The following is a 21,876-nucleotide window of genomic DNA, read 5'->3' as shown; positions in this document are numbered from 1 at the left end:
CATGAAAATCATTTGTATTTTTCGTATCATATTTATTCAGATTCTGCTTACTTGCTGTGAGAGGTTGACATCATCAGAGTAAATAGTTTAATAAACTTCTGAAAGCCCTTTTAAATATAGTGTACAAATAAACTAAGTCTCTGATGTCTCTAGAAAAATCTTTATTTTCTCTACATGTTTTAAAGCAAGTCTTTTTACCATGATGCTTAGTTATGGATGATGTCCCACCTTAGAGCTCATTTTTCACAATAGAGATAAAATTTCTATGGGTTGAATGAATCAGAAAGCAAGTGTGATCTAAAACCAGTGTCTTAGTAAAAATAATACCATTCTACTATAATTATGTTGTTGGAAAACAGTAACACAAAGGTAAAACTTATTTAAGTAGGGTCATTTTTAAAAACATAGTAGCGTGGCAGTTCTACTCCTAGATATTTACCCAAGAGAAACAAAAATACATATTTACACAAAAACTTCTATATGAATATTCGTAGCAGCATTTGTTATTCATAATAGCCAAAAAGTAAAAACAGCTCAAATGTCTGTCATCTGATGAATGCATAAATAAATTATGGTGTATTTGTACAATGGAATATTATTCAGCCACTAAAAGAAATGAAATGCTGATACATGCTACAACATGAACTTTTTTTAATTTAGTTTTTGAATAATATATTCACATAGTTCAAAATTCAAAAAGCACAAAAGAATATGACTAATAAGTCTCCCTCTTACTCCTGGTCATTGATTTCCTTCCATGTAGACACCCAGTTACAATGTGAACTTTGAAAACATTATGCTGAGTAAAAAAGCGAGACACGTAGTATATGATTCTGTTTGTATGAAGTGTCTAGAATAGGCAAATCCAGAGGGACAGAAAGTAGATTGCCAGGGGCATGGGGAGGGGGGGAGAATGATAGAGAGGGAAGTGGAGGAGTGACTGCTTATGGATATTGGGTTTGATTTTAGAATGAGAAAATGTTCTGGAATTAGACAGTGGTAATGGTCATACAACCTTGTGAGTATATGATAGATCTTAAGGTGAATTTTACACTACAGAATTATGTCTCAGTAAAGTAAAAAAAAAAAAAACCCAAAAAATTCACAGTATGTTAATTTCATTTCTAGCCATTTCAACATACTTTGTAACATTATTTGTAACAGTCACCACTGAAATAATATATATCAAGTTCTTATTACGCATCACAAACTGTTCTAAATACCTTACATTTATTTAACTCATTTAATCGTTAGAATCGCACTGTGAGGATCAGTACTGTTGCTATCCTCATTTTATAGATGAGGAAATGAGAGGAGACATAATTTTCTCAAAATCATGTAGCTAGTAATGGGGCTGAGGCCTGAACTAAGATATTTTGGCTTCAAAGCCCATGATGCTAAAATCCACTATAACTGTGCCTCCCTTATATATAACCATACTGTTGAAATATATCAACCTATGATATTTTTCTACCCTGAAAGCACTGTAAACAGTAATTGGGATCCAGAAAGGAGAATGATAGATTAAACTATAATCTTGAGATTTTTGTTTTGGAAAAATATAAGGAAATTTTTTTAAATTAAATGGCTATAAGAAGGAACTAAGAGGTTTTTTGTTGTTGTTGTTTAATTAAAAAAATCTGAGGTTCTGGAAATTTAATGGTCAGGGGAATAGAGTAGGTAGATGATTGAGAAATACACTTTTATGAAATGCCCATGAATCAAGAAAAGCCAAGGAGAGGTCAGAAGTAGTCAGATAAATATATTGTTAAAGAGGTCAAATGGAAGTACCTTCTACATAAAAGTCAAAAACACAAGCATGTCCCACTCCCCTTGAACATTAGCACCAAGATCTAAAAGAATGGGAATTTGAGAAAGGATCTTGTATTTATTAACTAGGATTTTTCTGATCACTCTAGAAAAGCATGCAATTAGTACTACTTTGGTTGGCTCTTGAGAATATTTCTTCTTTTTAAAGGAATGAAAAATAAAATGATTTAGGGGTATATGTGTGTATAAAGTTTGATTAGTAAATGTTTCAGGTAATCCCCATAGTGTTCAATTCTCCACTTTACCCCTCTGGTTCCTCTTACTTTATCCATGTAATTATGTAGGAGTATTTTTGATGATTTCTATTCTGCTTTCATAGAGTTTATTTTTAAGTGTATGGAAAGTGGTAGTACAGAGCAAGTGTTTCTCTTCTTTCCTCTCAATTTTATCAGGACTTAAGTTTGGTGTCTCCTAACTTAATGGTCCTAAAAAGTGTGGAGGCTCTATAAGGTGTTTGTATACACAGGTTGTCCTTTGATTTTCGCACACGATGTCTTTTGTATAGTTCTCCCTCCCTTCAAACAGAAATATTTCGATAAACAGGATTGATAAATGGCAAACTCAGTCATATTAACTAAACGTTTGTTCTAAGTGTCAAATTCAGTGAATTTAAAATGAATTATTTGAACTAATAATGAAAAAAAATTGTTCCCCTTTTGAGTGAATTTTTTGCAAGTGCTCTTACAATCAGTTGTTAACACAGCCACAGAAAACTGTCAAAGTTTGTTCACATGTGGAAAAGGAGGCACATGGAAGGTTGATGTGAATGTATAGCGGTAGGAGAAAGCGGCAGTGGGAATTGGGAAAAGGTGTAAAAAGAGCCAAGATGAGAGGCCTTCTCTACTTGATAAAATTTTGGGAGGAAAAATTAAAATTTTTTATGAAGACATATTTTGTACTTGTTGAATTTCACTACATTGGGAAGTGGGTACAAACAGGATTATGGTGTTTTTGTGAGAACACTCAAACCTTATTTTGCACTGTAGAAAGACTGGTTTGCAAGTATCACATAACACTGGGATGTGAAGTGATTTTAACCTTTCTAATTTGATAGTTTATCCTACTTCGTCCTTATGTCACAAGGAAATTATTAAAGATAAGAAGATAGGTTTAGGGATGTTCACTGTGAAGTAAGTGGTAATTGTGAAAATGTGGAACTAACTTAAATGTCCAGTAGGAAGATGACTGCTTAAATTAGTGTTGCCTTATGGAATATTATGCAGCCTTTAAATTTAATCTTTTTGAGTATTTGATGATATAGGAGAATGTTAATGTAAAGCAGACTAAGGATTACCGATGAATTTTGTTCTTCATACTTATGTCTGGTTTCCAAATTTCTTAAAATGAGTACATATTAAATTCATAATAAATGAGACTTGGTTTTTAGTTTATAGAAATGTGAATTTTACCTCAGAGTTCATAAGGGCTGCATTAACTAAATTAGATTAATAATTTAAGCAGGGGGAGAAATTAGTTTCTAGTATTGATTAATGCTTTTGAAACATCACTGAAACACCTTGTGTATGGTATTGTCTGTTTTCTGCAGTGAGTTCATTTGAATGAGAAGAGTAACAGAATCATTTTTCATATTATAACTAAAATGTATTTTTTGGTGATATTTGCTGGGAAGCATCATTGAAAGAGAAATTTTATAGATATACCGAATAGTTTAGCTTTGTACAAGTTATTACAGGATTATATATCTTGTGAATAATGAAAAGATAATCCTACTGTGGAGTAAATTAAAAGTAAAGCCATAGTTATTAAGAGTCATGTTTATAGTTGGCAACGGTAAATAGAACATATTTAATGCTAGACTAACTTACAGAAATCAAACTTACATGCATGTAAAAATGTATTGCGTGTAAAAATTCTAAGATACAAATGCAGGAGGCTCTAGGATTTGTCTAATTCTATCATACTGTTTTTGAGGAAATTAAAGCAAATCTGTTCATCAGATATTATTAAGGGTCTAATAGAATTAAGTTTTGTGCTAGCCATTATGATACAAAGATATAATCAATTTTACAGCATGCGATCAAAATGGAAACAGAGAGGAATTTGTGGAAGTCAGTTTGGACTTTGAATTTGAGGGAGGTCTTATTAGCTTCCCAGCTAACATGTCATTTTGAAAGTTTTGGAGATATGTCTTGGTCTTGAGGGGAGAAAATAGTATAGCAACAAAGTTACAAAGTATTTGTAGTGATATAACCATAAATAAGAGGTGTCACATCTTTGATGGCAAGAGTACATCCTCCAGAGCCAATTTACCAGGATTCAATTCCTGGTCACTTAACTACTGTAACTTTAGACAAGTTACTTAATGTCTTTATGCTTTAATGTCCTCATGGGTCAAATAAAGATAATAGTTCCTACCTTACAGATTGTTAAGGATAAATGAGTTAATATATGAAAGGTGCTTATAACAGGCTAACACAAAAAAATACTGTTTAAGTGTTTGCTTCTATTAATGTTAAAGTTAAGAAGGAATAACCAGAAGAGAAGGAATTCAAGGGGCTGTGAGAGGTGATTCCTGCATAAAGACTAAGGGGATAAAACCCCAATGTGAATCTGAGGATTGTGTTTTTTTTTTTTTTAAGTGAAAATAAACTTTCACCACAACTATTTTTGATTGTGAGACACATAATGGAGAAATAACATGTATGTTATAAAGTACAGAATAGCAGCTAAAACACAACTGGTCATAGAGTAGTATTCTTATTTTTGTTTATAATTTTTAAATTTAAGACAATAAATGTATATAATTGAAAAAGTCAAATATTACTGCAAGGTTTATAGCAAAACCAGCAGTTCCCTCCCACACATTTTCCTTAACTGGCTTGCTCCCTAAATTCTCAACCCCAGAGTCAACCACTTTCAGTTCTCTGTTATTTCTTGTTTTTATCACTGACATACTATAGACTCTTTATTTCTTGATTTTTTTTTCAATTTTAGATATCATCTATTAATCTCCTGTTATCCTTACCCTTTTAGCTACCACGCATCAATTTCTTCTTACAGAAATACATACATAATACACTTTCCTACCTCCATGCTCCTCAGTGTATTTATATTAGTTTTTGAATATGTATTTTAGCAGTTTTTAGAAAAATAAAAACTGGTATCTATTTAACAAGGGAAGAATACTACCAAATCTTATTTTTAAAATATATGGAATTATTATATTTTTTTTGTTTTGGCAGTTTCCCTTGAAAAACAATTTTCTGAGCTTAAGATCAGAAATAGCTCCCATATGTTCACATGAAATATAACAGGTAAAGCTATATATTATTAATGTCATTGGCTCTTTACTATGTGTACAAATACTTATTTTATTAATACGGCTCATTCCAGGGCCTTGTGAAGTCTATTCTGGGAAGAAGGGTAGGAGCATTGTGAAATAACAAAGACTAGCAGCAGCATACTGACGAAGCAATGTGGGTTAATTGATGAAATAGAAGAGAAGCAACATTGCTGGTCTTGCATATAACTTGTACTGCTTTACAGGATAATTTAACCTAAGAAATTAGTTACCTGCATTTTAAAGTAAATAAATGAGAGCTTAAGTATTGAAAAAATCACACTTAAAGGCTGAGTGCAATGGCTCACACCTGTAATCCTAGCACTCTGGAAGGCTGAGGCGGGAGGATTGCTTGAGCTCAGGAGTTCAAGACCAGCCTGAGCAAGAGTGAGATCCCTGTCTCTCCTGGGGAAAAAAAAATTGAAAAACTTAGCCTGATGTTGTGGCACGCGCCTGTGATCCCAGCTACTTGGGAGGCTAAGGCAGGAGGATTGCTTGAGCCCAGGAATTTGCAGTTGCAGTGAGCTATGATGACACCACTGCACTCTAGCCTAGGCAACAGAGTGAGACTCTGTCTCAAATAAAAAAAAAATTAAAAAATCACATTTAAACATAGAATTGGATTTTTCTCAAATGAGAACTGTAAATCAGCTAAGAATTCACAAAGCAACACAAAAGAGTTATGTTTCCTTATTACAGAAATGTATTTTTTTAAATTGCTGTTAATACTTATGGGATAGAAAATGTTAAATATCAGAACAATATTTTTTCTTTTTGTGGTGATATGCAATTGTAGGTTAATAGGGCACCTTTAAAACCTATTATTAACTTTTTGTTATTCTGAAATAAATTAAAATATAGTAAACAGCCTATAGGGTCAAAAGAGATAATTACCAAATATCCATGTATCAAAATATTTGTGTTTGGCAGATGACACACTATAGTATGAGTTCTTTAAATCAATTTTATCTTATATAAAAACATTATATATATCTTATATATAATATATATCTTATATAACAAACATTTCTCTCTGTGGTCCTAGGCTTTGTAAAAATTATTCTGAAACTCGTATTCTTGATTATTTTGCATTGTATCTGATAGAGTTAAATTTAACTGCCACAAAATATTTGGGATAACATCACAATTATAATGGGACTCAGTATATAATTAAATAGTTTTGATGGTTTTGATTTAAAATATTGAAAGCAATAAAAGGCTGTACGGTTTTATATTTGTGGCAGGTGAAGTTTTAACGAAGACAAGAGATTACTTTTATAGCCTTTAGATAAGACATTATTTACAAGGATTTAATATGTCTATATTACACTAAAATATGATTTTCCCATGTTACCTAGAATGTTCAGTTCAGTTCAGTTTATCAGTAATGCCCTATCTTGAGTTGTTTTGCCTGCCTTGTACCTTTAAGGTGTGTGAGCCAAGAGCAGACAGACAAACAAGGAACTACTATAACTGCCCCTCCCCCTATTTTTGTCCTAGGATTCCATTTAAAATTAGAAGTTGCAGTGTTGGTTACGTAAGGTAAATTTTCCAGTTGAGTGTTATAGTAGGCATTGAAACTAGTTATTGGGAGAAAGGGATGGGATTTTCCTTAGAGTGACTTATATGGATCCCCTTTACAGCTTTGCCAGTGGGGATTTTAGAGGTTATTTGGCAGGGGCCTTACCTCAAGTGTGCACATGAAGGGAAATGCTGTTGCTTCTGCCACCTACAGTGTTAATATGACTCGTTATTTATTTCACAACAGATTAGTCTTCCAGTATCTTCTTGTATTAATACTCGGGATATTTAGAGCAAGGGTCTTACCTATGATTTATTGTTGATCAAAAAAGCTTTTCCAGTGAATAGAAACAAAGAATCTTCATGTTCTACAAGCTAAACAGATGTAAGAAATCATTTGGTACTCTTACCTGGAGGAATAGACCTGAGTGAGAGTCTTGAAGAGCCTTGAAGAATCTGTGCTTCTCATCAAGAATTGTGTCTGTTTCATAGTCCAGAAGAATTAACTTCTGTGTAGAAGTTAACAGATTCTTAGTGTTATTAGTTAAATGAATTTACTTACAAGGGTAGTTGACATGAAGAAAAGGAAGAAGGATCTAAAGGTTTTAATGGTAACATGATTTGTGATTCCCTGTGGTTTAAATCCTTTTTATTTTGTGTTTATTATATTTTACTGTCTTAGTTTGCATTCACCTAGTGCGACCTAAGTGGCCTTTATTCAGTGAATTTGCTAACAATGGTATGAAGCTGCAGTGATATTGCTCCCCCCTTTTAATTCACTAGGAGATTATTAACCAGTTTCATTTTACAGTTTGAATTGTCAAAAATAAATCTTGGCTGGGCGTAATGGCTTACACCTATAATCCTAGCACTTTGGGAGGGCGAGGTGGAAGGATCGCTTGAGGCTAGGAGTTTGAGACCAGCCTGAACAAGAGCAAAACCCCATGTTTACAAAAAAGAGAAAAATTGGCCAGCCATGGTGGTCTGTGCCTGTAGTCCCCACTACTTGGGAGGCTGAGGCAGGAGGATCACTTGAGCCCAGGAGTTTGAGGTTGCAGTGAGCTATGATGATGCCCCTGCGCTCTAGCCTGGGCAACAGAGCAAGACCCTGTCTCAAAATGATAAATAAATCTCTTAGGTAGACCTTTTCATATTCCCCATCTTATTCTCTCAGTATGTTAGCATTTTCTGGGAACGTGGCCCTATGCTGGACACTTAACGGGTATTATAAATGTAAGTTCGTAATTGAATTCAGTGTGCTGATATTTGTCTGTTACTGCTTCTTGATAAAGTCACTACTTAGCTCTAGAAGTTACTAAGGAGCATTATCCAATGCTTTTATGTAAAAATCATATACATTTCATGAGTTCTTCAGTCTTCAAACACATGTGCACACATGTGCACGTGTGTACACAGTATGTTGAACTCAAACCCAGTCATATTTTGTCTAGGTTTCTTTTTCCTAGTATACTATCCTTGATTTCATTTTAGTTATCAGTACAAGGTATATTTGCTGTTTTAAAATGTTGTGATTTTCTTTATTCAAGTGTTTTGAACAAGTCATATCTTGCTGCTTTTACAAATCTGGAGCTTGTAAAATTTTATCAGTTTCACTGACTCATTCTCTACATAGTTTGCAATGAGCAATGTCCTTGGAAAAGAAAAGTTATTCTTCTTATTCTTATGCCTGTTAATATAATCATGCATTTCTGTCTGCTGGTCAAGAGAAACCAGTGTTTGGGTTTTTTTATTGTTGTTTTAATCTTTAATCCATGTAAGTTTCTTACTATTCTTTACCCTGCATATTTTACTAGGGTTCACAGTAATCCAAAGCGATCACGAAGTAGTAAAAGTATCTTTATTAATCAAAGGCTTTGACATTCTTACAAGCCTTTAATCATATTTTTTAATAAAGCAGAATTGGTTGGATTTTAAAGTATTTCCCTATTGTGTTTCTTTTGGTTAATAATATTTTGGTTGAGAGAGAAGTTGGATAGCAAAGGAGTATTTTGTTAGCCATTTCCATTAAATGTCAACCTGGAAATAAATTCAGAAATGCTAATGTGATTTAATGGTGGGTTACAGTTAATAGGAATATAATATTTGCATAACCTTTTCTAAATTTATTTACATGAAAGGAAGTGTGATAGTAGCTTGAAAACGTAAAGAGTACTATCAACATAAGTTGTAATGCCTTGTTAAAGACAAGGTACTTACGGCTTGAGGAACAGCAGGAGCTTCTTCAATTTCAAAAATTTCAGTGGAACTTGGATCAAATTTCTCAGTGTCTTTTATTCTACAGAACAACTCATTTGAGCCCATTAAGTCAAGAGCAATGGTATATTTCTTTGTATCAATCTTGTCCCACCCCATATCTTTGGATATAAAAGTGCGTCAAGAATGAAAAGATACTTAGAAGATTATTATTTGTCCCAATCAAAGAGATTTTCTTTGATTAAAAATAAACAGGATAATATTCATGTGTGTGAATATATGTATGTGTGTATATATGTATATGGATATATCTTTCTATTTTTTTTTTTTTTTTTTGGAATTTTTCTAACCATTGGAATTATGATCTGCAGTAATAAGTGCCAGTAATTGTGCATCCACTGGATGGCAGTGTGGTAACATTTCATGATGTAATAAGTGATTTACAACGTTACTGGTGTTGTGCATTTCCTTAGGGCTCACCACTTTGATGGAATGCTTTATTCTTCTGATTTAATGGGCAAGAAAAGTAGGTTAATATGGATGGATAGAAAGTTGTAATAGATGGGGATAGTAGTTTAGTCCAGGTTCCTAAACAGTACATAGGAAGGAGAATTGGTAGAGGGCGATTGCTATGAGTTTGTGTTGTTGAGGTCTTTCAGAGATGAGTACAGACATTGTTAACTACTTTTCCAATGCCCGGGTTAAGAAGAGAAGAGATCCTCCCTTCCTTTAAGTTTTTATAAAACCCTCCCCCCATGTCGCATGTACTTGCTTCACTGATGTATCTAACTCTTAGAGGATAGAATTGATCTGGATAAGATTTTCTTTTTAGAATGTCTTGACTGTAATAGACATACAGTTAATATTTAAATAAATAAAGATAATTTTTAAATACACTATTAGATACTAAAGTAAAAAGTATGGAAGAAAGCATATGTTTTCATTTTGCATGAAGATTGTGTTTATTTTTAAGAATTGAGTTACTTCATTTCTTTCTACTCAAGTATATCTAATTTCTTATTTTCTGTGTTTGAAAATGTAGATTTGTAAATGGGATTTAAATTGAGGGTGTAGCAGTGTATGCATAATTTTACAAATTTCAGAAGAGCAGTATTTAACAAGGTGAGTCTGTGATATTTGGCATTTTATATTACCTGGAAAGCAATCCTCAACTTTATTTAATGGACATACAGGTTGGGTATCCCTAATCTGAAAATCCAGAATTTTTTGACTGCTGACATGATACTAAAAGTACTCATTGAAGTACTTATTGAAGCATTTTGGATTTCAGATTTCCAGATTAGGGATGCTCAATTGGTAAGTAAGAATAATATGAAAATCCAAAACACTTCTGGTCCTAAGCATTTCAGATAAAGGATACTCAAACTGTACTTAGTCTATATATTAAAGAGTGTTATGAGATACAACACATATCTCCATATGTAAACATTTCAGGATCAATGATCCAAAAAAATGTTTAAAAAAAAATAGGAACAACTTAGATCTAGGTCTCATAAAAGAAAATGCTTTTGTTTGTATTATTGCAGATATCATGTTTTTCAGATTTGTTTCATTGGTGGATGTAAGTAGGTATAAATGAGGCTAACTAGGATATAGAAAGTTTCAAAGGCAAAAAAAAATTAGGTCATTAAATATGAAACATCCAATTTTGAATCAAAAATGTAGCTTATTACATCTCAAACAAGAAGCAGAACAGTTAATCGTATGTGCCTAAACTATCAACACAGTTTTGCCATCTTAACAGTAGTTTGTTTATGCCAGCAGTGAAGACACCTGGAGAGTGAGTGGCGAAGGCATTTTCCAGAGCTTGTTGAGAATTGAGTATTTTCTTTCCCTAGGAAGAAGTGGTAGTCAGTTTGTGCTAGGTCTGGTTAATATGGTGGATGACAGTTTCCAAGTCTAGCTGCTGTAGTTTGAGCAGTGTTGTCTGTGTGACATGTGGTGGAGCATTGTCTTGCAAAAGTATTGACCTGTCTCTGTTGACCAATCTCGGCTGCTTAATCGCAAGCATCCTCATCATTTCGTCCAATTGGTTGCAGTAGATATCCGCTGGAATCGATTGACCAGGTTTCCTGAAGCTGTGATGGATAATACCAGCGCTGGACTACCAAACAGACACCAGCTTTTTTTGATGAATATTTGGTTTTGGACTTTGTTTCTGCGCTTGTTTATACAACCACTGTGCTAAATGCTTGCGATCGTCTAAAAGAATCTGTTTTTCATCACACATAACAATACAGTATAGAAAATGGTTCACCTTTATGTCATAACAGCAAAGAAAGGCAAGCTTCAAGATGATTTCTCTGATGCTTGTTTAATTCATGTGGTACCCATCTATCCAGCTTCTTTACCTTGCTGATTTGTTTTAAACAGTCCAATATTGTTGGAATAGTAATGTCAGACCTTGCTGCTAATTCATAGGTTGACATGGATTCACTTCCACTACAGCTTTCAGCTCATCATTATCCACTTGGTCTCAGGTTGCCCACGTGGCTCATTTTCAAGATTAAAATCACCAGAACAGAACTTCTCAAACCATTAATGATATTTCAAGCTGAGTGTGCTGCATTGGTTCCACAACAGAACTCATATTTGAAAATAACACAAATTTTTGGCTTATCCATGTTTTCATAAAAATTGCCCTAAAAGAATTGGGAAGATAATCACAAGCCAAAACCTGCATTTGAAAGACTGAGAATGTACCTTCACAATAAAAATAAAACAAGAAGTGTCAAAGTGAAATGTCAGAGATATCAACTGTCAAACTTAGTACTTAGGGAAATCGGACATTTCATGCTTAATAACCTAATATTATTGAGAACTTGTCTATTTCTATTAGTTCAGCTTTATTTGACATTAACCTATGATTACCAAGTAATACAAATTAAAGTCCCACCTGGCCTTTTATTTTGTGAGGTTAACTTTCTTTTTCCTGAACTCATGTCCATCACTCTTGTTGTTAACTTGAACTCTAGTGCATCTGCCTCTATATAAAGTGTTTTCTTCTTTACTAATGACAATAAATGTCTATGCGAAGTTGCATGAAAGTGTTGAATTGAGAATATTATCAGGCTCACTCTTCTCTTTTTGAATATGTCTGGAAAAGAACTTTAGCAGATGCCTAAGAAAAAATTTCATCTATAGTTACCAAACAAGTGATTGCTGAAATTTTTACATTGCCAAGCAAAGTATGGTCCCATTTGAAGAGAGAATACAAATATGAGTATGACTATGAATATGTATATGTGTGCCCACTATATCACTGTCCTATACATAGTGGATAGTATACAGAAATGTATGCTGTGCCAATTTGCTATTCTTAAATATACCCCCAGGTTTTTTTGGTAAGAGTAGTTTATTTTCTAAAAACTATACTAAATATTTATAAAATGACATGAATAACATTTATAAGTGGAATAATTTTTACATTAACTTATTTCAGTGGGGCTTTATCTTCATTTCTAATTAATTTTTAGTTACAGTGATTTCAAATACTTCCTCTCTGATCATTTGGTGTAATCGTGGCCTGTGAACATGTGACCCCAAAGCAGTCTTTTACACAAATTGTAACCTCCCCAATTTGCCTATCCATTTACATTGTCATTAATTCAATTTAAATGAGAATACTGTAGTATGCTCAGTGCCAAGAACAAATGGTTTTCCTTTATGAGACTCTAAATTCAGTAACTGGTCTGCTTTACGGCTTGATTTCTATGTATTTACTTCTTTAATCACAGAAAACTTGGTGGACGTTTGAATTTTTTGTGTTATTCATATGTACTATACAAACAGTATTATGAGACTATAAAAAAGTGTGAAGTACTTGAGAGCTTTTGAGACAATAGCAGGTATTCGTATATGCTGGTGGTATTGATTAGGTCCTTCATATTTTGGATTAATGCCAATAGGAAGTATGTCTACTTAATTTTACATATATAAGGTAGCTTCTTGGGTCATGTCCAATGATTACTAATGGTAGATTGAAACAAGCTTGATTCCACTTACAGGAAAGAAAAGCAGCACAAGTCTGTTATAAATGTTCTGCAAAATAAAGTATTTTAAACAATATTTTCAAAAATTAACACAATATTCGTAATTTATAATGTATAGTTAACAAATGCATCAAATAAAATAGCCACTTCAAGATTCAGTTTTTAAAATAAGCTCAGTTAAAATTTTTGCTAAAAAATTAAGATTTATCTGTGTATTTCTGCTTTGAGTACTTCATGGTAGTAGTAAATTGTCCTTGTTTCCTATTTTGTCTTTATAGCATATAGCACTTTCTACATTGTGGGTTTAATATTATCCATGCAGATACCTTTTGTGGGATTCCAGCCAATCAGAACAAGTGAACACATGGCAGCTGCAGGTATGAAGAATATATATTTTTTTCCTACTAAAGAATATGTGAATGTGTAATTAGCCAGTTTTCTAAGGGAATGACCTTTTTTTATTATTTCGGTGGTGGTGGTGGTTTTTAATTTTCAACAACCATTACCACCAAAATAAATTGGTCACGATTATGGGAGATTTGTGAATAAAAATTTATCAGATTCTCAGTGCAAGTCCCATGAACCATAGGAAGTCCATCGGTATTTATTTTATTTGTAACGTTTAAATGTTGATATTATGTAAATATCAGTATACATAACTTTCTGAGGTGGCATTCCAGAGTTTATCATCACATTTTCAGTGGGGCTTGAACCACCCCTACCCTCTCCCAAAAATATTTACAAACCACTACCTTATTGTTATGTAGCACTTTAAAATCTGTGAAATGTTTTTAATTTACATTTCTGATTTGATACTATCAATTTACCAAGTCATAATTTCAGACACAGAAATGTATATTTAGTTTTCAGTATACAATAATGAATAGCAATGTCTATATAGATACACAATCACCTGACTGTATTTATGCATATGCACCTACTACATTTCCTGAAATCTAAATCTTTGATAATATTTATTTAACCATTCTATAATGGACTTCTAAAACAACTCTTAAGATTAAATTTATTTTTAAAAATCAGTATTCCAGATGGTTGAGGGTTCTCACATCTTTTTGTATAAAGTTTTACATTTTGCAGTTTTGTATCATGCATGTTTTATATATTTTGATAATTGAATACTTACTGCTATTATTGCTTTAATTTTATCTTAGCACCATCTTTTTATTCACTAATGTAGGGGGGAAAAGATAGTATCTTTTCCTCACCTATTGCAAGGTTCATGACTGAGAGCTCGGTAACAGAAGGACAGATTAACAAGAAGAAAGCATACAAATTGACTTAATATAAGTTTTACATGACACAGGAGCCTTTCAGAAATGAAAATGTAAAGAAATAGGGAGAACTTTTTTTTTATGCTTAGGTTTGATAAAGAGAGGACAGTCATGTAGAAGTATGATTGGACAGAGGCGGGTATGATCTAATGGTGGTAAACTGGGGAGAGTTTAACAAGGCCTGTTTGTTCAGATTCTTCATGATGTCTCTGTCTTCATTCCTCTCCTCTGGATATAGGAAGGAACCTCTCTGGAATAAGGATCTTATAACCTATTTAGGGGAAGGTCAGAGAATTCTTTTATAGCTTGCTTTAGGGGAGAAAAAAGAGAAGGTCAAAGAGACCCCAGACATTCCTGCTTCTGCTGTTTTCTCAAATGCCAAGGTGCCATATTTTGGGATAGTGTGTCCTGAACCCCAACACTAATTTAGAATCTTGCCCAAGTGTGTAATTAAGATCACATCTTATCACTACATTATAAAGAGTAGCTATGTATCAGAATTCTCTTGATCTCCAAATCACTTATATCATTCAGCAAAGCAAATTTTAGGATTGTTTTTTAATGATGTTTTTATTACTCCCCCCTCCCTGAAAAACATCGCTAAAATACAGGGGAAAGGGAGGAACTTAATGTGTTTAAAATGGGCTTCAGTCTTTCAAATAGGATTTTTTTCTCACCTGGTACACATATTGGGAGTCTGGTAATTTCAAAAAATATGTAATAGAATTTGGATGTGTATTAATTGATTTAACTGTCATTTGACAATAGAAATGTTGGCTAGATGAAATAATTAGTTTTTGGTATGAATGGTACAGGCAATATTCTAAGAAGGTCTTTCAAATGGAAGTTTTTAAGTGGCCTTGGAAATGTGCTTTGTTGATTATATGATTCTTTCTTTAATTAGGTGTTTTCGCATTGCTGCAAGCTTATGCTTTTTTGCAGTATCTGAGAGACCGATTAACAAAACAGGAATTCCAGACCCTTTTCTTTTTGGGTATATCACTAGCTGCGGGTGCTGTGTTCCTTAGTGTCATCTATTTGACTTATACAGGTAGGTGTCATCACCTGTAGGGATATGAATCTTGCCTCTAGATTATTATTCAAAAAAGGAATCTTTTACAAATATTTTACATATTCCATTTATCCTAGTAGGTCAGATACTATGGTTATATTCTGTATACACAATATAAAAATAGTAGTCAAAGTTTCTAAAATCAGAATAGCAGTACTATAAAGTGTGAGTTTTTAAACAGTTGACAAGTAAAGTATGTTAATTTAGATTAAAATTAAGACAAGTATCTTAATTTTGCTACTTCAGGCTCTGATAAATCCACTTTTAAGCATCCTTCTTTTGCTGGATGAATAGGGCCAAACTATTAAAAAAAAAAAAATTTCGGACTTTGTAGTATTAACCTACTATATGGTTGCCGTCTCTTACGTGCTCGCCCCCCCTTTTAAACAGTCAGCCAGATCAGTTTCCGTCTACTCCTGGATTCTAAGTTACTCTCTAATTCTGACTTTACTAGTCCTTAGAAACAAGTCAAATTCTTAATAAAGTTATTCCATCTATCAAATTAATGTACCAGCCTAGCTCATGAAATCATGAAGGACTGACAAAAGTAAAAGGCATGAGTGTTTAAAAATCACCTTTGTAATTTATCTGGTTGGATCTGGCATACTGGATCCTCCCCCTTTTTTTTTTTTAACTGATCCAGTGTTGTTTAAAAGCCTTAGGCTTATATTACTTACCAACTAGAAGCTTAAGAGAGAATTGGAAAACTTTCCAGAATTTTTCCTATCAACTTAAGTTGTATTTCTCTGGAAAGGGATTCTCCATGGCTGTTGTTTTTATTTGATCACTACATTATTTTGTCTGACTGCCATCCATATGAAATAGGTTGGCACATGTAAAAGAAAACTGAAATTCTTTGAATGTTAGCTTAGGTCAATCCATAATTAACAATAAATATAATACCAATAGAAGATTTACAAAATAAAGAGGCATAATAATTTCCCCTGCGTTTTTCCTTCCAAGGTTATATTGCACCATGGAGTGGCAGGTTTTATTCATTGTGGGATACTGGGTAAGTACAGTTATGTTAGTTGGCCTCATATTTATTAAAATATTCTTTCCCTTGTCTTTATCTGTATTGTCAGTACTTCAGTTAGTACTTGGGCAACATTTCTAAAGCACTTAGGATATGCTATTTTAATAAATGTTGAATTCCTTATATTTTATTGTAATACCTGTTACAGAATGTAAGTCTTATATTTCTTTTCTGCGTGGGCAATTCCTTAGTTTAGTTTGTCAAAATATTAAGGTAACCTTTGTACAATTTAAAGATTGATTTTGTTTTTAGTAATGTAAAGTTTCCATTAAGGATAGGTGCTATCTTATAAATCCATATACCATAGATATGAAGAAAATTTAATTTTTTTCTAATACCACGTGATCTAACTTTCTTAGTTTTGTTTTGTGGGGTTTTTTGTTTGTTTGTTTGTTTGTTTGTTTTAACTGTGAAACATATTAGCAGCGATCCCCAACCTTTTTGGCACCAGGGACTAGCTTCGTGGAAGACAGTTTTTCCACAGACTGAAGGGATTGGGATGGGGTGTCGCTGAGGGGGCTGTGGAGCTCAGGTGATGATGCAAGGTCTGTTTCCTAACAGGCCACAGACCAGTATCTGGCCACGGCCTAGGGGTTGGGGACCGCAGCATTAGAGGATATCTGTTGCATTTTTTAGAATACTATTATAAAATCAATTAATTTAAAAAATTGGTCTTAAATTAGACAACTAGTTCAATAAAACTTTTTGTCCCTAAAATTTTTTCCTGGACATCAGAAAATATCTGTTAATGATATTCTGCCCTTCTCTCCTGTTCCTGCTGTTCTGTCTTGTTATGCCCCAGGTGGCCCAATAAAACCGATTTATTGAACAGGCATGCTTTCTGATGTGATACCAGAAGGGCTCATGTCCAGTCTAATTAAAGGATGTAAGCAAATTATGTATGAATGACTAGAGCTAACATTTAGACATATACTTCAAGAGTTTAGCCTATGGATCACCAGAGAATTTGAAGGAAAACCCTAGTTGTGGACAGTTATTCTGATTAGGTTAAATTACTAGGTTACCTTATGGTCTGTTACACTTTCGCTTTCTAAACTTTGACTACTTTGGAATCTCAGGGTGTTTCAGGAATAATTCATCTCTCTCCTGCCTCCATACCATCTCCTTGTCAAGCAAGGCATTGTGTAAAGAAAGTATAATTACTGGGTAAGGTATATCTGCTGCAGGTTGAGTATCCAAAATCTGAAAAGCTTTTTGAGCACCAACAGTGATGCTCAAAGGAAATGCTCATTGGAGCATTTTGGATTTTCAGATTAGGGTGCTGAAACAGTAAGTATAATATAAATATTCTAAAATCCAAAATACTTCTTGTCTTGAGCCTTTCAGATAAGGGATATTCAACCTGTATAACCGTAAGTCAAAAAAATAGTGAGGCTTGTTGATGGCAGCGTGGAAGATACTGACTTAAACTGCAGAACAAATTCTCATTAGAGCAAAGATTTTTGTATTAGAAGTCACAGCCAACAATTTTTGACTGGCTCTAATAATTCTTACAGAGGACATATTAGTTTTGGTTTTATTGGTGTGAACCAAACATTTATTTTCACTATAGCTGGTTACATTTGAATGTACATTTAAATAAGAAGGGGTGGGAAGTAGAAACCATATCTACAATCAAAGAAAATTTCTTTATCTAAAAGGAGCTTCTGTTTTATCACTTAATTGTAAATATTAACTTTTTAATACCAGGTATGCAAAAATACACATTCCAATTATTGCATCAGTGTCTGAGCATCAACCTACGACTTGGGTGTCTTTCTTCTTTGATCTACATATTCTTGTATGTACCTTCCCAGCAGGCCTATGGTTCTGCATTAAAAATATCAACGATGAAAGAGTATTTGGTAAGAGATTTTTTAATGAAAACTTTGATTTGGAATAATTATTTTCCTTTTTGAGATTATTCGCTTTAAAGTTTTGTTTTTCTTTGACTCTGTATATTCAAGATAAATTTTCTCCTGTATTTTGCATAGGTGCATAACCAAGAAAAATTAATTGAATTTATATTACATATATTTTAATTATTAGCTGTTTTAATTTAGCACTAGTATATAAATTTTGCGTTTAGTTTATTACGGTTTCTGAGAGGTTAATGTTAACATTATAGTCTAGTTGAGAATTGAAAATTGTAACTTTGTTGACAATACAGTCTTAACTTCATTTTCTAAGTTAGATTTGATTAAGTAAGTAGTAGTTTTCAGGGGCATTCATCATCCAGGTTTCAGAGCAAAGTACATTTTATGATGTGTATAATGGAATAAGGATCAGCTTTCAGTAAACACCCTCTTCATTGATAGATTTATGTATGTTTCCAACTAATAAGATTTGAAATACAAAGTATTTAAAAACCAAGTGTTTAGGATCTGGTATTTAAAATATAAATGGACAAAATAATCCAAAGGCTTTTACATGATATAATAATCATCACAAGAAGAATGCTATGGCTGTTTTGCATATGATAAAAACTGAAGCTGAGAAAAGCTTTCTTACATGCATAGGATCACACAAGCCAATAATTTATAGTACCAGCATTTAAACTTGTATAAGTATGGGGCCTGTACCATGAGTGACACCTCAGGTTACTATTCTAGGGTGGAGTCAGGAGAGAATGAATGGCACCTGCATGAGTTCTAACTAAAGGATGACACACTCGTTCTTCTTTAGTTTATGTAGTCTAATGGACTCTGGATTCGGTCATGTTGATAGTGCATCATTCAAAAAGATTTAAACATATGCCCACCTCATGACTCTACTCAGCAATCCCATTCCTAGGTGTATATCCAAGAGAATTGAGTGCAGTATTTCCCTCAGGGGACATGTTTAGGAATGCACATGACAATTGTATCCATAATAGTTCCTAATTAGAAATATTCCAAAGGTCATCAGCAGTAGAATAGATAAATAAATTTTATATATTTGTACAATGGAATAAACACAGCAATTAATAAGAGAACAGTATGGGTAAATAAAAGAAACCAGTACAAAAGAGAATACTTATATGATTCCATTTCTATAAATTTCAAGAATAAGGAAAACTAAATTAATGCTTTAGAAGTCTAAATAGTGGTTACCTTTTTTATGGGGGAGTGGACAGTTATTGAATGGGAAGAGTCATGAGGAGGTACAAAAATATTCTATATCATTATAATGGGTGGTCATTACATAGCTGTGTACATATATACAAGTTCATTGAGTTATACACTTAAGAATATGGTGTGATAGATGTATTTTTTAGTCAGTAAAAAAATTTTAATTAGCATCAGATGAGATAGGAGCTCAGATGACTCATTGACTTTGTAAAGTAATAGCCTTTAGCCAGAAATGGTAGTGCATTTTCCTGTGATTAGTACATTATCTAGAAGGCGCTGGCTATTGAAAATTTGTTCCAAATTTTTTGTAAAGTTTCTTGACAGTAACTTTACAGGTTCCTCCTTTGAGCAATAACTTACATTCTTCTCATCCCATTCTTGCTTTACAGCAGGCTTTATGCCAGATATTGGCAGTGGCTTTTCATAGACTGTATTTGAATCTGTGAATTTACTGTACCTAATGATATAATGCACAAAATATTATAATCTATCAGCTGTGGATTTTGTAACATATGATGCTATTGACAAATAATGAATTAAGTCTAATTCCTCATAAGCATTCATATAATTGAATTATAATCATCTGCATTTTTCTAGACTGTTGATGTATAGGTTTTAGTCAACACTAGTTATAACTTCTAAATATGACTGTTAATCACTTGGTCAATATTATTAATTTAGAAATAATTGGGTCTTTTGTGAGACATTGTATACTACTTTTAGATTTGTTTTATACTGTTATTAAATATCTAGTTCAGTTTCCTGTGAACTTTTTTTTTCCCAAAGTGTTATAAGAGAACTTCTCTTTGCAGTTGCTCTGTATGCAATCAGCGCTGTCTACTTTGCTGGAGTGATGGTGCGGCTGATGTTGACTTTGACTCCAGTTGTCTGTATGCTGTCTGCAATTGCCTTCTCAAATGTTTTTGAGCACTATTTGGGGGATGACATGAAAAGGGAAAATCCACCTGTGGAGGACAGCAGTGATGAGGATGACAAAAGAAACCCAGGAAATTTATATGACAAGGTGGGGAATGTAAGGCCTTTAAAACTTTTTTGTGCTTAATTTTTCTACCACAGTAAGAATTTTTCATATTAAAAAAATGTAATTAACTGGGGATTTAGACAAGCTGTGGCATTTCTAGTTGATCTCCACTGTTTGCCTCAAAATTTGAATCCTGGTTGATCTTTTAGCTTAAGGTAAGAAAACAGAATGTAATCAGAGAGGGAATTCTTATTTCTTTTTTGGTTTGTTGTTATCTAAATACTTAAGGCTTATTAAGATACCCTTCCATTTTTTGAGAGCAAAAACTTGGTACTCTACTAAATTACTTAAGATTTGGCACTATAAATCCCTCTGAAACCATGTGGACTATTGCTTATCAGGGTCCATTATTCAGTGTAAACTTTTTAAATACTTGAAAGATGTTTGAAAATGGTACTTGGTTAATTAAATAGTAGAGGGAATAAAGTACCACTGGAAAAAAAGCCTGCAATAGGTAACTGGCTGATACAGTGTAATTGATTTTTAAGCTATAGTCTCTTGGTTGGCATAAGTGTGAAAGCACTTGTCTTGGGTGACATCTTAGACTTTGCTACTTGAATATGGACTATGTTTTTAAATACCAATAAGCAGTGAAACTTCCTAGTATAGTTACTTTTAAATTCTTTCTTGATTTACTATAAGATCAATATAATTCATAAAGATTTATGTTAATAAAACACATACCTGCTTTTGTGTTTGTTGTTATATTTTGGGTTTTATTATTACTTTGTGATTTCTTAACCAGTGTTGTAATTTAGAACTTGTGACTTCTGTTCTTCTGGTTTTTGGTAGGGTTTTTTATGTGTTTAAGGTAGTCTTACTTTTAGCAAGTCTGTTGGCTTTAGAGTTGAGGGAAATTAGAAGACTGATTCTTTTAATGTAGTTTTTTTCCTATACTAAAAGTTCTACGTAGTCTGGACTATAGCTGGACATTGCCATTTGCAGGATGCGCAATTAAGATTTTATAAGGATTTATGTATTAGGATTTTATATCACCAGAAAGGGGCCATTTAGTTATCTCCCTTTTTTCCTGTTTTTTTTTTCCAAGAAGAGAGAGGATCTTGCTATGTTGCCCAGGCTGGTCTGGAACTCCTGGCCTCAGGCCATCCTCCCACCTCAGCTTCCCAAGTAGCTGGGATTACAGGCATGCAGTACTGTGCCTAGCTCCTCCTTTGTATTTCATTAAAACATAAGAACAACTGGGTTTCCAAGCAGCTTGTCACTGGAGATATTATTTTGATCTCTGAGCAGCTCCTGGACTTGGTATATTCCCAGAAAAACTTCTGATTTTCATTTGACTTTAGAATCTACTTTGATTTTTAGAAAACACTTCATTACCCACACAAGGATATCTGATGTTTATACATTTTCTGAGTCATAGAATTAAATTGATAGATTAACATTCTCCCAACTTTTTCCCTTAATGCAGCAGTCCCCAACCTTTT

General features: G+C 33.3%; 1 protein-coding gene across 1 annotated transcript in view; it reads left to right on the top strand.

Moving 5' to 3' along the window:
* The window catches only part of STT3B (STT3 oligosaccharyltransferase complex catalytic subunit B), a 106,081-nt gene that overhangs the window by 70,136 nt on the left and 14,069 nt on the right, over nucleotides 1-21,876 (top strand). Inside the window, exons 6-10 of the mRNA XM_045537542.1 lie at nucleotides 13,158-13,256; nucleotides 15,076-15,222; nucleotides 16,207-16,255; nucleotides 17,990-18,144; nucleotides 20,202-20,413. Of these exons, the coding sequence (XP_045393498.1) occupies nucleotides 13,158-13,256; nucleotides 15,076-15,222; nucleotides 16,207-16,255; nucleotides 17,990-18,144; nucleotides 20,202-20,413 (662 nt within the window). The remainder of the gene's footprint in view (nucleotides 1-13,157; nucleotides 13,257-15,075; nucleotides 15,223-16,206; nucleotides 16,256-17,989; nucleotides 18,145-20,201; nucleotides 20,414-21,876) is intronic.

Source organism: Lemur catta, chromosome 1, assembly GCF_020740605.2.
Source record: "Lemur catta isolate mLemCat1 chromosome 1, mLemCat1.pri, whole genome shotgun sequence".
Taxonomy (NCBI): domain Eukaryota; kingdom Metazoa; phylum Chordata; class Mammalia; order Primates; family Lemuridae; genus Lemur; species Lemur catta.
This window is presented reverse-complemented; position numbering and strand designations above follow the sequence as displayed.